This window comes from Pieris napi, chromosome 15 (genome assembly GCF_905475465.1).
Source record: "Pieris napi chromosome 15, ilPieNapi1.2, whole genome shotgun sequence".
In the NCBI taxonomy this organism is placed as follows: Eukaryota; Metazoa; Arthropoda; class Insecta; order Lepidoptera; family Pieridae; genus Pieris; species Pieris napi.
Window position 1 is genome coordinate 10309951 of NC_062248.1, and position 15743 is coordinate 10325693.

The 15743-nt window shown below is 33.4% G+C and overlaps 1 protein-coding gene across 1 annotated transcript; it reads right to left on the minus strand.

Moving 5' to 3' along the window:
* Positions 1-113: 113 nt before the first annotated feature.
* LOC125056542 (tryptophan 2,3-dioxygenase) lies at positions 114-15743 on the minus strand. Its single transcript, XM_047659683.1, has 10 exons — positions 15607-15743; positions 10764-10933; positions 8742-8875; positions 5708-5830; positions 4750-4841; positions 3464-3608; positions 2864-2985; positions 1518-1645; positions 1108-1201; positions 114-923 (listed from the first exon to the last, which is right to left on the minus strand). The coding sequence occupies exons 1-10, from the start codon at positions 15621-15623 to the stop codon at positions 749-751; spliced, it is 1200 nt and encodes a 399-aa protein (XP_047515639.1). The 5' UTR covers positions 15624-15743; the 3' UTR covers positions 114-748.

The window sequence follows — 15743 nt, forward strand, 5'->3', positions numbered from 1 at the left end:
TTTTTTTTGTATATAATTTGTTATTTTGCATTATTTTATTGAAAAATCTCTAAAATAGCGTTTCTAAAATAATCAATAGAAATCCGGATGTTAGTAGTGAAAACAAAATTAAACACAGAGGCAGAGAATGTTTTAATAAAATTCATAAAAAATTGATGATTCGAAATTATAATTAATATATATGGTATAATTGTTTTATAAATTTTTATCTAACGACAAAAGATACGTTGACCGCACAGTTATCTTTTTATACGTACTATACGTTAGGAAATAGGAACTCTTAATAATTTATTGAAATTCTTGGTAAAATGCGAACAGACTACATACTAACATTCAATAACAACCAACCGTAGATGTTTGACAAAAACTTTTAATTGGGTGTTTTGCGTTTATACAAATAACAATCAATTTAATTTATATAAAAATGGTTTTCAGTTTTGAAACTTTTTTAATCCGATACAAACAGTAATGACGTTATCTCAGCTGATTTTATCTGTTTTTAGTTACTGTCATTTGCGTAGTTTATGGTATCATGACATTTGACATTTATCTGATTGACAACGACAACTTGAATGTCGTCATTGACTACGGATGTTTTTCGAGGGAAAACATTTTTTTAGATTTCGATTTAATTGCTTCAAAAACAATAAAATTAACAATAACTTGATATGTTTTATAATACCCTATTGATAAATTCCTGTAACGGTTTTGTTACAAAGGAATTATATATAGACTGGTATACAAAATCCTATAAATTAGAATTTTCCAAGCCATTTTGACTGTTTCTTTCATTTTCCTTAACTGGTTCTCCCCATGTGAGGTTTAAGTCCCGTTTCATCCCATCATCCAGAGGTGGAATAAGAGAACGAGGCAGAAGGAAGGTAGAGAGATTGAAGAGGTCCAGAAAAACTTTGTAGCGGTCACTGAAGTGTAAAAAAAATAGAATTTTTAAAACAATTTCCTGCTGTAGTTCTTCTAGAGTAAAGCGAACTAATACTCAAAAGGCCTACAAATCATTCCGTTTCTGGAAGTTATATCAAAGACAAAGACAAATTGTCTTTGGTTAAGCTAAGCCAAAAAAAAGTATTTGGAAACGTTCTAGTTTACCTGAGAGTAGATCTTAAGTATTGATACCCCGACGATCCACCAGTACCAAGCTGCTGGGAGCCAATCATACGCTGCACCATTATCACGTGATTGTCTGGAAAAAATTCGAAAAATTATTACGTTACGTTAAGAGAAAACATTTTCTATAATATTTCTTTGGATTGGCCGTTTTCCCACTTACCGGCCTGGCACCAAAGCCTTCGTTATAATATTTTTGTATGGGAAAATTTTGCTGCGCTCACATATATCTATGATCCTGATAATATTGGTGTATAAAAACATCAAAAGTCTTAGAGATGACTGATATCATGTTTTTGGAAACTATTGAAAACTTGTGCTAAAATTACATATGTTTGACGAAAGATTTCTTTCTTCTTGTCAAAAACTTCTTCCCTTAATAAAATACTCACATCGCCACTTGGTGATAAGACTGTCCATATCCATAAGTAGCGTTAACAGCTGATGGGGCTGCGAAAACCGGGGCTCATCGCGATAAAAGGTTATCATGATGGCACCCTGCAGTGCCTTGTGAGACAACCTGTATTAGAAATTGTCCAATAAGTTGGAGGATTGTTTTATTATATTGATTTTATAACGTAAGACTTGTCAAATTAAGGCACACATAAAATATACGTAATGCTTTTACAATTTACAATTATTTTAATAAATGAAAATGCTATATTCTTAATATAGAATTCAAAAAAATATACTTTCGCGAAGATATACTCACCCAAATTGGAAGAAGAAATTGTTGTAGTTTTTAATAAATCCAAAATTGCAATAAAAAAAAATACGGAATTTACTATTAAGTTTGTTATGGAAGAGTTAGGTAGCTGTCAGGGACACAGGTATTTTTTTACTTAAAAGGGTTCCCAAATCTTACACATTGTAATGCATTTTTATTGCATAAACATATTTTTATTTTTTTATCGTAGCAAAATATTTTAGATAAAAAATAATAAAAACAGGAGTTATAAATGTTCTGTTTATTCGTCGCACATTAGTGGTAGTCTGTTACTAAATTACAAGAGCAAGTTTGTGACTAACGTCCGACCGGAACGGCTGCGTACTATGGTATACGTATAATGATAAAAAGTACTATTAAAAAAAAAACTAATATTTATTTATAAAAGCTTGCCAACGTATGGCACACTGATACTTTGGTACAAGAAAAATAAAATACAAACTTTAATGTCTTTAATCTAAATTGACGACTCATTGACGTCTAGTGGTTAGTACCCCTGACAGCGAATCCCGGGTTCGATCCCCGGCTGAGACGAACATCGATGTGATGAGCAATTTGGTGTTGTGCTTAGGTCTTGGGTGTTTAAATATGTATTTATATGTCTATCTATCTATAATATGTATGTATATCCGTTGTCTAGTACCCATAACACAAGCTTCACCAGCTTAGCATGGGACTCGGTCAATTGGTGTGAATTGTCTTTAAAAAAAAAATGTAACAAGCACTTATAGGCGAACATAACATACACGAAAAGGATTACCTTTTTATTATTAAATAAAGAAACTGAAACATTTAAATATAAAAAAACCTAAAGGAAAATTGCAACTAAAAGAGCATTTCAAACTATGAATATCCAGGCCTAGCTCGTTTATCAGCATGCTCAATCTGGATATCGTAAGTTTTGGTCAAAACGCGTTCCTTTGAAATAATGGGAACGTAAGTGCCTTTTTGAGGAGCAGATTTTAATCAACCTTTTTAAGTTACCAAATTGCATAATATAAAAGATGATACCTTCTCTCTCCTCTAGACCGTAGAGCATCATGGACGGCAGGATCGAATATGGAGCGATAGATCTCACGACGATTTTCAATATCTTGGAGACGGTGACGGCGGACTTCCTCGTGGGGTTCTCGCTGAAATAATTTAAAAAAAAAATAAAAAAAAATAAGTAAGAAGCCTGAAGAGTAGAATGGAAAAAAAACTTAACTTCGTTTAAAAGTAAACTTTTTTGGTAAATTACATTTGAACTACATAGTTTTAAACTATCTTAACTTTATATAAATAATAAATCTGTAGCGCTACAGCTTTAGGTCTGGGCCTCAGATTTCTGTATCTATTTCATGATCATTTGTTAATCTAATAGACAAGTAGGCGATCAGCCTCTTGTGTCTGACACGCCGTCGACTTTTTGGGTCTAAGCCGAGTCGATTTCCTCATGATGTTTTCCTTCACCGTTGGAGCGAATGGTAAATGCGCACATACAATCGAATCTTACACATATATTTTACAAATAACTTTTATATAAGCTGTTGGCTACCTAGATATAGTTCCTGTATGTCGAAATCTACGTTTTAAAATATATGTTTCGACTGTGAAGACTTGAAAACTTACCATGGCCTCTTCAATATCCTCAGCCAGAACTTTGTCAACAACAGCTTGGAATTTTCCCCAGAAATTGAAGCCTTGGGTGTTCAAGCCGGGAGTACGCTCCAGCCACCGCTCGATTAAAGCTAAGAGCGCCGGCTCCTCTTCTGATCTGATCAAACATTCATATAATCTTTCTCATTACTTGGTCAAACAGGCAGGAGCCTCACCTGATATTAAGTGATACCACCTGCCCATGGAATGTTGCCGGCCTTTTAATAAGCTATTTTCTTGAAGACCCCTAAGTTTCTGAACCAATACGTTCAGAAATTCAGTGGGCAGCTAGTTCCACATAGTGATTCGCGGCAAAAACTGCCTTAAAAACGCTCAGTTGTGGAACGACAGATGATACGGGTGGAATTATTTTTATATGAAAATAACATTGTAACATGGTAATTGTATAAAATTTGCGACGTTCATAAGGCCGAATTTCTAACATACAAACACTACAAAATAAAAGCACTATATAGATATAAAACCACAGACTAATAAAATTTACCAAGAAGACAAAATTATGACGATAAACAAATATAATATGTTTATAGCACCCGTATCTTAATTTTTTTTTTAATAACTCTCTCCATAGTAGCTTATCATTTAAAAAAATCAAACACACCTCTACACGCAATACTCGTCGAGCAAGTTTGGTTATCTTGTCAAAGCCGCGTACAAATTATTTAAGTCCATAAAGTATGAGGATGTGCAATTATTAAATCAATTACCGTCTAAAATTCGTTATATTAGCTTGTTTAACCAATTCAAAAAGGTATTAAAGATACAATCAGAATGAGCCCACTGCCCAGTAGACTAAAACTGGGACGGCTGATGGCGACGTGTATTTCGTTCGTATATATTAAGTTTCTCATGTAAATAAAATATATTCTTTTTGTAATGAGAACAGTGCCGTAACTATACCATCTGAGGCCCGTGGCAAATTCTTTTGATGGGGCCCTATCAGTAAAAATCGACACGTTGTACTCAGTTTAATTTTAATAAACTTCGAAATTTTCAGCGTACTCAATTACACGTTGTATATGTCCCACTAATGGCCATAGGCCTCCTCTCTTAGACGAGAGGGAATGGTCTGTAGTCCCCACGCTAGCCCAATGCGTATTGGAGACTTCACATTCATCCATAGAACGTAATATCTCTTGGGCAGGGTCCCTCTTGGGTCGGGGGCCCGTGGCATTTTGCCAGCCCTGCACTAAATGAGAAATAAAGTTCTTTAAAGATTAACGTTTTAATTCACTCACTTTTTCAAAGCCTCCATAGCTTCTGGATCGTCTCCGAAGACTGTTTGGTAATTTTGATTGTATTTCACGCGCAGAGCTTGCTTGAGACCCAACTGGAATGAAAATTACATAATAGGTATTTATTTTATGAATGTTTAAAACTTCTAAGTAGAGTTTACTTAATATTATCTTTACTACTTACAAATAATACATAAAAAATACAAGTACACAAGAAAGCAGCCACTAAAACATGGGCCGCCTAAGCGAATAAACAAATAACAGCAATCCTTTGTTTTCGCTTTTGTTTGCAAATACAGTCAAAATCTGTTATAACGACATCGAAGGGACTACTCATATTTGGTCGTAAAAACCGATAGTCGTAACAGCCGATGACGTTGTTATTAAGTACCTAATACAAAAGAATTCAGCCGGGACCTTTGATTTTGGTTAATAAAACCGGTATGTTGTTCTAAGCGATGTCGTCTTAAACAGTTTTGACTGTATAATCATTACTTTAGGTATACACTCCCATATACTTTATTCTTTATTTCGTTACCTTAAACATACATATAAAAACAGGTTACATAAGTTCTTAGTCAACGGTCCTTATCGGTAACAAGCGATTTCTTTCAGGCAACAGAAATGAGGGTAAAGAACAAGTGCACAAAAAATTAACAAACAAACAAAAATTTGCGTACTAGAAATACTAACTAAATAAAACTAAAAAAAAGTTTTAATAATATTATTAAAAATATAAAAGCTAATCTTATTCTTAGACAAGCCAAATAAACTAGAAAACTAAATTTGTATGAAAATTTGTCGACATAATTTCATACAAATTTAGTTTTTGACTTTCTACATACACTACTGTTAAGGCATATTGACTAAGCTTTAAAAAGGAAGTTTTAATAAAATGTATGTTAATTTGAGGATCCTATATTTGTGACAATTTTTTTTTTGTTTTTTTTTTAAATATTACCTTATTCTCAAGAAGTCTAAACTGTAGACTTTGGAAACCCGAAGCTGGTCGCAGATACTGCCTGAAATCCATGAAGTCCAGAGGTGTCATTGTCTCCAAGATCATTACCTGGTCTACTAGTAGCTGAAAATATAAAAACTCGTTTATCAATTAAATCTAATACTTATATAAAATTCTCGTGTCACAGTGTTCGTTCCCATAGTCCTCCAAAACGGCTCGACCGACTCAAGAATTTTTTTATGCATATTCAGTAAGTCTAAGAATCGGCTTCTATCTATCTTCCAAACCCCCAAGTGATAAGGGGTGTCCACCCCAAAAATTTTATCTTTTTTAGACAATTTTTTGTTTTTATTTTTTTGTGACACAGCATACAAAAATACATACAACCCCTAATCTTCACCCCTCTACGTTCAACCCCTATTTTTTATTATAGTAGATAGTTATTTTTATTGAACTTAACAAATGTTGCCTAGTAATAATATACATGGCAAAACAACGTTTGCCGGGTTAGCTATGCTAAAAAAAGGTATACTATACTACTCTTTAAAATATCGTTATTATAGTATAAAGAAATGCCTAAATATTAAGATAATTATTGACTTATTCAAAAACTACATTATCTAAAAGATAGTTCTTAAAAATAAAATAAATCGGTGGCACTACAACCTTTATATGTCTGGGCCTCAGATTTCTGAATTTGTTTCATGATCATTTTTCAATTTATAGGCAAATAGGTGATCAGCCTCCTGACACACGCTGACTTTTTGGGTCTAAGGCAAGCCGGTTTCCTCACGATGTCTTCCTTCACCGTTCGAGCGAATGTTAAATGCGCACATAGTAAGAAAGTCCATTGGTGTACAGCCGGGGAAGAACCTACGACCTCAGGGATGAGAGTTGCACGCTCTTTGCAAGACATGGTTCGTACTCAATTTTGGTCTCAGGACACAAGTAGATGACACCTCTCAGTCAGAGCAAAAAAATTAAATTAAATATAAAAGTAATATACTATAAGTACCTACTTTAAAAATCCTGATCAATCGTGACTTGTGTAATTCTTGTATTTCCTTTTCTTTTGTATTGCATCGCCATTCATGAATCCGGGAGACTAGCTTTTTAGTTTTTAGTTTGTTTAATTATTTTTTTTTTACTTTAGATTAAGGTTCTATATTTTTTTTATATAACATTTGGTTATGCACTTCTTGCACTTTACTTATCATATTTCTCGTTTAGGTTTTTTTCCCTTACTAGGGTTGCCTGGATCGCTTGTTAGCGATAAGGCCGCCCGTTGCATCCCTTATAATTTTTATGTATTGTGTCATTTGTGATTGTTTTAAAGCAACGAAGTGTGAATAAATAAAAACAGAGTCGTAAAGACGAATATGCGCATTCAAATGAAAAAATGATGACGTCAAGGTTTTGGTAGTAGTAGCCTCTATGGCCACTTAAAAGATTATTGTCTAAGAATTTATGAATCAAACAATATTGCTATATTCTACAAATGTAATCAAAATATTTGTCTCCAATAGGCCCGCTATCTTTTGACTTTTGACATCGGAAACGTACGTTTAGATAAACGAAGACGTAACGAAAACATATTAAAAATGATTCACAGTCATTTAAAAGATTGAGAAGCTCCGATTATAAGGATTTTTGAACTGGAATAATTTTTAAAAGCTTCACCAATTCGTTTTGAAACAGCTTTGATATGTATCAAACGTAAAATAACTTTATTCATATAAGTCAAAAAAGAAGTTAAATTAATAGTAAATTTACATTTACCACCAGTTCGCAAGTCAAGGCCGTAGAGCGGGCAAGAAGAACTGGCAAGAAACTTTCCGCCACTCCTTTTAATCGCTAAGTTTTGAGTCATATAAATTGTTTGAACTGGAGCAAATCAATCCCAAGGATTAGGATCATTTAAATATTCGTTAAATTTATAAAAAGCTTTATTGGTTAATTTACGTTAATCGAGGGCTTCGAATTTATTCAGTGATAATTCTCTAATTTCGCTTGGAAGTTTGTTGTAAAAACGAATACAAATTCCATATAAGGAGTGGTTTATCTTCTGGATCCTGGTTGGTCGTACACTCAAATCCATCAAAATCAAATAAATTTTTATAAAACAATTATGTATGAGTCGCTTCTTAATACAATTTTTTTTTAATTTTACGATGACAATATTATTTCTCAACATGTACTATGCTGAAACAGATTGTATTGTGCAAGAATAGTTTATTTATAAAATGTTAGTATTATGTAGAAATTATTATGAACCGTTAATATGTCAAAAGGAAGAGACTGGCTGCCCATGACACTGGGAATCCTAGTGTGGGGGCTAATTCAAATATTACCTAAATACCTTTTTTATTCTATTTTATTATTTTTTTACAAGTAAGAGATAAAGAAGAAAAATTACTATCGTTTAAAGTATAAACTAATATGACGTTAAAAATGATGAACATCTTTTACTGATAAATACCAATTGATTGCAATTACGAATCAATTACTTACTTACTACTTGGTAGCTATGCTATCCTGAACAATTGCTAGTAACAAAAATTAATCAAGCAATGTTTATTTCTAACCAATACAATTATTATCACTAGAGCCCCGTACTGTAACTACAACAATACAATAGCGAATATAATTTTGACATACCGGCGTCAAGTACCCGTCTTTACATCCCTGAAATTATTTATCAGATTTTGTAAAAATTTGCAAGTCACGTGACTTTTGACAACGTAATAACTTACGTACGTAATTGCGTTTAGGTTATCGGATAAAAAAGTGAATTACTAAACAATCTTTTTAAAAATGGTCGACAGAGACTGTCATGTCAAGTTGACAGACCACCATTAGTTATTCAAATAGGCGCCAAATTCGTAATTGCCATATTCTTATTTTTACTGTTAAAAAAGTATTTAAATTTGTGGTACTCGCGTGAACCAAAGACAATTTTGCATTTCCCGCCAACAGCCAATAATAGATAAAATATGCTTTCTATTATTAGCTGTTTAATATAAATAGTTCTTACCTTTAATATAAGAACTACTCTATTCATTCTCTTGAGGATTTCCATGGTGTGACCCTCATCCAGACCTTCCACATTCAGCATAGATCTCACAGAGTCCACCTCGAAGATTATTTGCTTGAACCACAACTCGTAAGCTAGAATATAAACAAAAAGAAATATTTTGTATGCTCAAAACATTTAACACGTTTGTAACACAAATAAATTATATAAAGATGGAAGAAGCGAAATTTAAATGAAAATACCGACTATTGGCTTAGTGGTTAAAACAATAATGGGATTATTACTCATTTTACACTTGTTCGTATATAGTAAAGAAACCAGGATCATACAAAAATTAATAAGTAAATTAACAAGTTGGTTTTTAAACGAAAAATATCAAAGAAACAATTGCGCTGTCAAACCCCAATATGATATGATGTGAAAACTTTTTTAGCGGCGTTGTACACTGTTTTTGGAAAGGGTAAAAAATGTTAAACTCGCGTCAGGACACGTGGCCTGATCGAAAATTCGTAAGACGGATGAAGAGTAGACATCTGGCGCGGCGTATTTAATGTAATATAAATTGTCATGTTTGTGTACGATAGCGCAATAATAAAATATTGTATTCTACCACATAAATGATAGTACTTTTATACTGATAATTAAAGCAATTCGTGCAAAATTATTCCCTAACCATTCCAAAATATCAAAAATGCACAACGTTAATATTCAAGTTTTCACTTCTGCCGGTACTCCCGGAGTGCAACCCGTCGTTATTTGTTGTTAACTTATTCATTCCCAATGTTCAAAATCAGCAGAATTTTATAAATTCCGTCTGCAAAAACCACTCTAGGAGTTCAGGCACCTCTCATTCGAATTATTCGCAAAGATAACAGAATAAACACTACTTATATAGCTTGATAGCTTAATCAATTTTAAAGAAAAGTATTCGTTAAGTGTCTATCTGATACCTAATCCACTATTTTATTGTAGAACAAAAAATTAGTAGTAAAATCTAAAATTTACGTGTAATTTTACTATTTTTAAGTTTTTGTATCATTGGCATTGGCATATATTTTAGAATAATAGCTTGTAACATATACTGTAGATATAGAATTGTATTCGTTGTGGTGAAGTATATAAATTATAAATTGATATGCTTCCTAGACGAAGACAGATCAGTTGAAAGATATGCATTTCATTAATAAAACCGTCATTCTATTTTCGGCCAAGCATATGGGACATGTTGGTTGAGGTTATTGAACTTAAACATATATATGTATATATATAATTAATATCTTGTAAGTTCACTGACGTAGCCATATCATAGACTAGTTTATTATTTGTAATATATTAAACAAAATTTAAGTTCTTTGACACCTGGAAGCGGCATATTTCCTTTAAAGCACAAGATCAGCCCGAAGCACCGAATCTCTTGATTTCCCAGTAAGGTTATCTCTCATAGTAAGTTTATATTTAAGAATCAAATTCCAATCTCGTCGCATAATATTTTAGTTATGCGACGAGCTATGCTTTGATATTTGTTGATTTTAAAACGTTTTATTCGGAACCCCTTCACGGGTAAAGGCCTCCTCTAGCTTTTTCCAAATATCCTTGGCTTTCTTTCTCCATTTGATTCCTGCTACCGCTGCTATTTCTTCTACCCACCTTTATTTGGGGCATCCTCTTCTTCTTCTTCCCCTTGGTCCTTTCCATATAGTTTAAGTCTTAGTATATAAGGTCCTTTTATCTGTGCACCTTGCTATATGCCTTTATTTATTTCGGCACACTGATATATGGTGCAAGAAAAATTAAATACAATATTTAATGTGATTGGCAAACATAATATAGTACACGTTATAGAAAAAAAAAGATAGAAAAATCGATTTCAAAGTGTGAGAGCAACTATGGCTTTTTTCAATGTTGATTTCTGTGTAGACATTTAAACTTGATAGAATACAACATAATAATTATTATCATAATATTATTATTATAAAAATAATCGTAATATAGCGTGAGTTTTCAGCCGAAATATTGAAGTACCTTGATGTGTCACGATAAACAAGTGCTCATCGTGGACAGTTTTCGAGGATTCAGCACTGAGCATGCGCTGGGCAGAGAGCAGTTTATCCAGCATGAGGTATTCTCCATACAGCATCCCAGCTTCATTTCCCAAGTGGCTGCCATCCTGACCTATATCTTCTAGCGCTGATCTGAAAGTTCAAAATTTTCTCCTTCATAGGAAGCGTTCAAGTATTACGTAACGAATTTTGGGAGGGGGGGTCCTTTTGTGAAACGTTACGATGCGGGGCGGGGATTGTATTACGAGTTATTGTTAATATTATTTTCGACTTTCCAGTACTTTACACCACATAATGGTAACTTTTAGGTATATAAAGAGTCACTGGGTGGTCACGAAACGTTTTACTATTGGGTACAGAAAACGTTACGGCGCGTAACATGGGGGGAGGGTGTCAATAATCTCCAAAAAAAATATATCCTTTGTGGATTCAAACTCAACAGCGAGCAAGAAGAACTGGCAATAAACTCTCCGCCACTCTTTTTAATCGCCAAGCAATCGCAAGCGATTAGTGGACCCGCGAAGTAATAAATGTTATTAGCTCAGAAGGTTTCTGCTATCAAACGACCAATGTTTCATCAACTTTTAAAAATTAAAACACATTAGACGAGGCTTACGTGTTTATTAGTAATTGATAATCTAGGGTCATCTGATTAAACTCAAATTAAAACTGGTTTTAGCCAGTTCGGGAGTGACGCATGTACTCGCATGATATGTTGTATCTGTTACACAAAAATCTTAAGTTATCATTTGTGATGAATTACATAACTGTTTTCGATAATAATATACGGCTCAAATTTAAAAGTCTTTGCTCCAACTTCGATTTCGTTCCCTTTGGAGTAGAGACTCTTGGGCAGTGGGGTTCAAGTATAGGTGCTAATTAAAGATTTAAGTTGGCGGCTGGTAGATAGTACCGGTGACCCCAAAGCTGGTGCTTTTCTCGCTCGAATAAGTATCGCAATACAGTGAGGAAATGCTGCCAGCGTTAAAGTCTGCCACGGGGGCTAAACTTCGGCACGTCGTTTTTCCATGTATATTATTTGTAGGAAAAAAAATTTAGTTCATAAAAAAATAACTATCTACTATAATAAAAAATAGGGGTTGATGGTAGAGGGGTAACAATTAAGGATTGTATGTATTTTATATGCAGTATCATAAAAACTAAAAAAAATTTTGTCTAAAAAATAAAAATAAAATTTAGGGGTTAGACCACCCATGACATTTAGGGGGATGAAAAATAGATCTTGTCCGATTCTCAGACTTACCTGAATATGCAAAAATTTATAAAGAATCGATCGAGCCGTTTCGGAGGAGTATGGGAACGAACATTGTGACACGAGAATTTTATATATTAGATATTATTCTGTATAAATATAAAAAAAGCTATCATCCACGGTATGAATAATAAAAGTAATGAACGTTGCGCTGCGTAATTTAATCATACATGTGTAAAATAAAATTCTGAGAGACAAACCGGCGCGCAATGATTTTATAGCATTTCATTTATAAGCTAATGACACCAAGAACCAGTTTAAATAAACTAAAAGTAAATTTTTATTGTTATTTATGTTAGTGTTATGTAATATTACACACCGGAAACAGGTCTGTTTTATCAACCGGTTTAAGAAACGAACCTACCCGACTTATAACTGTAATTATTTTCAATTTTAAACCTTAACAAAAGTGGTTAAATATACACTCATACATTCTTAATGTACAACATTTTCAAGTATAAAATTGTACGTATTTTGTCAAGTACCGTTAATGTGGGATATTATCCTCGGAATTTGCTCCAGTTCAAATATTTATAGCTGCTCTGCCTTACATACAATTTGTATCAAAATTTGGCGATTAAAAATAGTGGCGGGGTTTCTTGTCCGCTCTACGCTTGCTAACTGGTAGTCAATTAAGAATCAATTTAACATCTTTTCTGTTGACGTTCATAAGTGTACTTGGTTACCTATATGAATAACATTATTTTAAGTTCGAGTATGTCAAATGGAAGAGACTAGCTGCCCACGACTCAGGGCATCCTAGTGTAGGTACTAGTGGACTTTCTAATTCAACAGCCTTTTTTATTATGTCCTATAAAGTTGTTTCTTCTTTTCTTTCAGCAAGGCATGTAGCCTTGTTTACCAAAAATCGCGATGGTAAAATAAAAAAAAATTATACAATAAACTAAAACATGAATTGGGATGCAATAAAAAAGAATAAGAATTACAAAAGTAACGATTGAACAGGATAGGATATGGTTAAGAGATCTTTATGTAGAAGAGTTTTAAAAGATGTTAGGGAAGTAGCCAATCCTATGGAGTCGGGCAGCCTATTCCACAACTTCATGGCGGAGATCCTAAATTGTCTAAGGATGAGCTGTGAGATAAAATTTCCACAAAGCATCTATTAGAGGAGCGTAACACATAGTTATAATAAATATACTTTCTGCCATTTTTACCAACGCTTAGATTTATAAACTTAACGACGAATTTTAATAATAATACCTTTATGTAAGATTATATGTTTTACTTAGAGTTAGTAACAATTATGTCGTTGCTATGTTAGTATTTGTTGGTAAACAAAAAGACTATTATAGTGGGGAATTGACAGCATACCAACGTTTTAAGATATGCGTGTTGTTTGTAATCAACACATACAGGATACCATTGGTGACACGCCTAACACGATGCATTTACGATGCCACACTTTTCCGAATTTTAATCGAAAAAGTCAAAATTCAAAATCATTTATTCATTTAGGTAACACAATGTACACTTATGAACGTCAATAAAGTAATACATATTAAATGCTAAATGCTTCTAATTTTACATTTACTGCCACTCTCCGCCGCTCTTTAATCGCCAAGTTTTTTGTTATACAATATGTTTGTAAGGAGCTGCAACCATTACACCATGTTCAGCATGACATCTTAAGTAATTTATAATTAAAAATTGAAAAACAAAGATTTGTCAGAGATAGAGTCAAGATATATCAGCAGTAGGCATGGTGAAATAGGAGCACGCACTTACATTCTCGTAGGAACAACACGCAAATACATAGTCGAAATAACTACGAGTAACATCACCGCATACACGAATTCAAGTTCGACCAGTCACAAGTCGATAATCGATAGTAATAGTCGAAGTGATTGAAAAAAGATTTAAAGTATGACTTCCGAATGTCAAATCATATTGTATTCGACTGTGGGAGAAACTTACCCATAGATCTGTTAAACTACGATTTTCCGATTGACTCTAGAGTAAATTTAAAACCTAATAATATGTATATCGTTATTTTAGATTTAATAGTTGACATGTAATATAATAGTCAAGGTACTGAGATTGATGTGTGGTTTAGGCTGACATAATTAATTGGGTAACAATCAGTGGCGTAACTATACCATCTGGGGCCCGTGGCAAATTCTTTTGATGGGGCCCTATCAGTAAAAATCGTCACGTTGTACTCAGTTTAATTTTAAAGAACTTCGATGTTTTAAGCGTACACAATTACACGTTGTATAGGTCTCACTAATGGCCATAGGCCACCTCTCTTAGGCGAGAGGGAATAGTCTGTAGTCCCCACGCTCGCGCTAGCCCAATGCGTATTGGAGACTTCACATTCATCCATAGAACATAATATCTCTTAGGCAGGGGCCCTCTTGGGTCGGGGGCCCGTGGCATTTTGCCAGTCCTGCCACCCTATTGTTACGCCACTGGTAGCAATGTAATTATTACCCGTAAAATAAGATAATATTTTGTCAGTCCATTGAATAAAAGTTATTTTGAATAGGCATCCCGCCCGGGTTGGACACATGGACTATTGTGTGTGTATAGGTATACCGTTGTGGGTACTAGACTATTCTTAAGTGGGCCCCATTGGACCCCATTGGACTTTGGCCTATGTGGTTAATATTATTAATAATTATTATTTATTAGATTTGTGATTTAGTTTAGATGTCTGAGCTGGCTTTCCGTTTTCTACCTTTCTCATCCCTCAAACATCACACAAGTTAAAATGAGAACAATAAGTACTAATAAAAATATATTATAGAAAGGATATACACGTGTGAAACTGACATGAGAATTTAATAAGGCGCAGCGCTAACCAGATCCATGCAAATTGCTCACAATCGAGAAGCCCGCAATATGAAACGATTAATGCGTCTGGGAATCGAATCCGGAGTATATATAAGTAATTGAATTGAGTATTTAATTGTTATTGTCAGAGACAATTATTATTAATTTAATCGTTTTTGTTGGTACTAATATCGATTCCAGAAAGTAACGTATATATTTATGAATATTTGTTATATTAATGTGTAACCCCGAACATATATTTCGTCGGGTATTATTGGTTTATATATCATGTTTATGCCTCGGAGGTTGTAAATACGTTGGTGGTGGGTAAAGAGTTTGTTCCGATAAACAAAACAATAAATAAAATATTATAGAATCGCTGTGTTAACGAAAAGAACGTTTTTAACATAACATTTATCAGTTTGTTTATGTCACTCTATAATGTTCTATGTCTATCATTGTATGACAGGGATATTATTTAACTTTATCTATCTAAATTGAATTAAAAAAGAACGGTTTGTTTAATAACGAATCAAATTAGGTACATTTTCCAGAGTACATAAACACGTTTTGTTTTATCGTGCTGTTATTTTTTTATTTTCAAAGAATTGTATTTTCTACAGCATGATCACAGGCATCGTTAATTTTTAAAATACCTACAAAATATGTAAAAAAATTAATGATATTTCAAAAGGTTAATTTTCTCATACAAAATATTTAAAAATTAGATACATACCTCATTGGACACGACATATTTCCCAAAATCACGAGTTCCAAATTCAACCACTGCAAAATTCCGACACACGCATTCAATTCACGACGTCGTTACACACTGACTCCTCGTGAGTTAATGAACAGTGAACACTGAACAGT

What these genes read in the sequence shown, in the direction of transcription:
- LOC125056542 (XM_047659683.1), bottom strand. An exon ending in TTAGACTTCTTGAGAATAAG is followed by an intron (nt 4,842 to 5,707) that starts GTAATATTTAAA and finishes TTTTCATTCCAG; the next exon opens with TTGGGTCTCAAGCAAGCTCT. An exon ending in TACTTAAGATCTACTCTCAG is followed by an intron (nt 924 to 1,107) that starts GTAAACTAGAAC and finishes TTTACACTTCAG; the next exon opens with TGACCGCTACAAAGTTTTTC.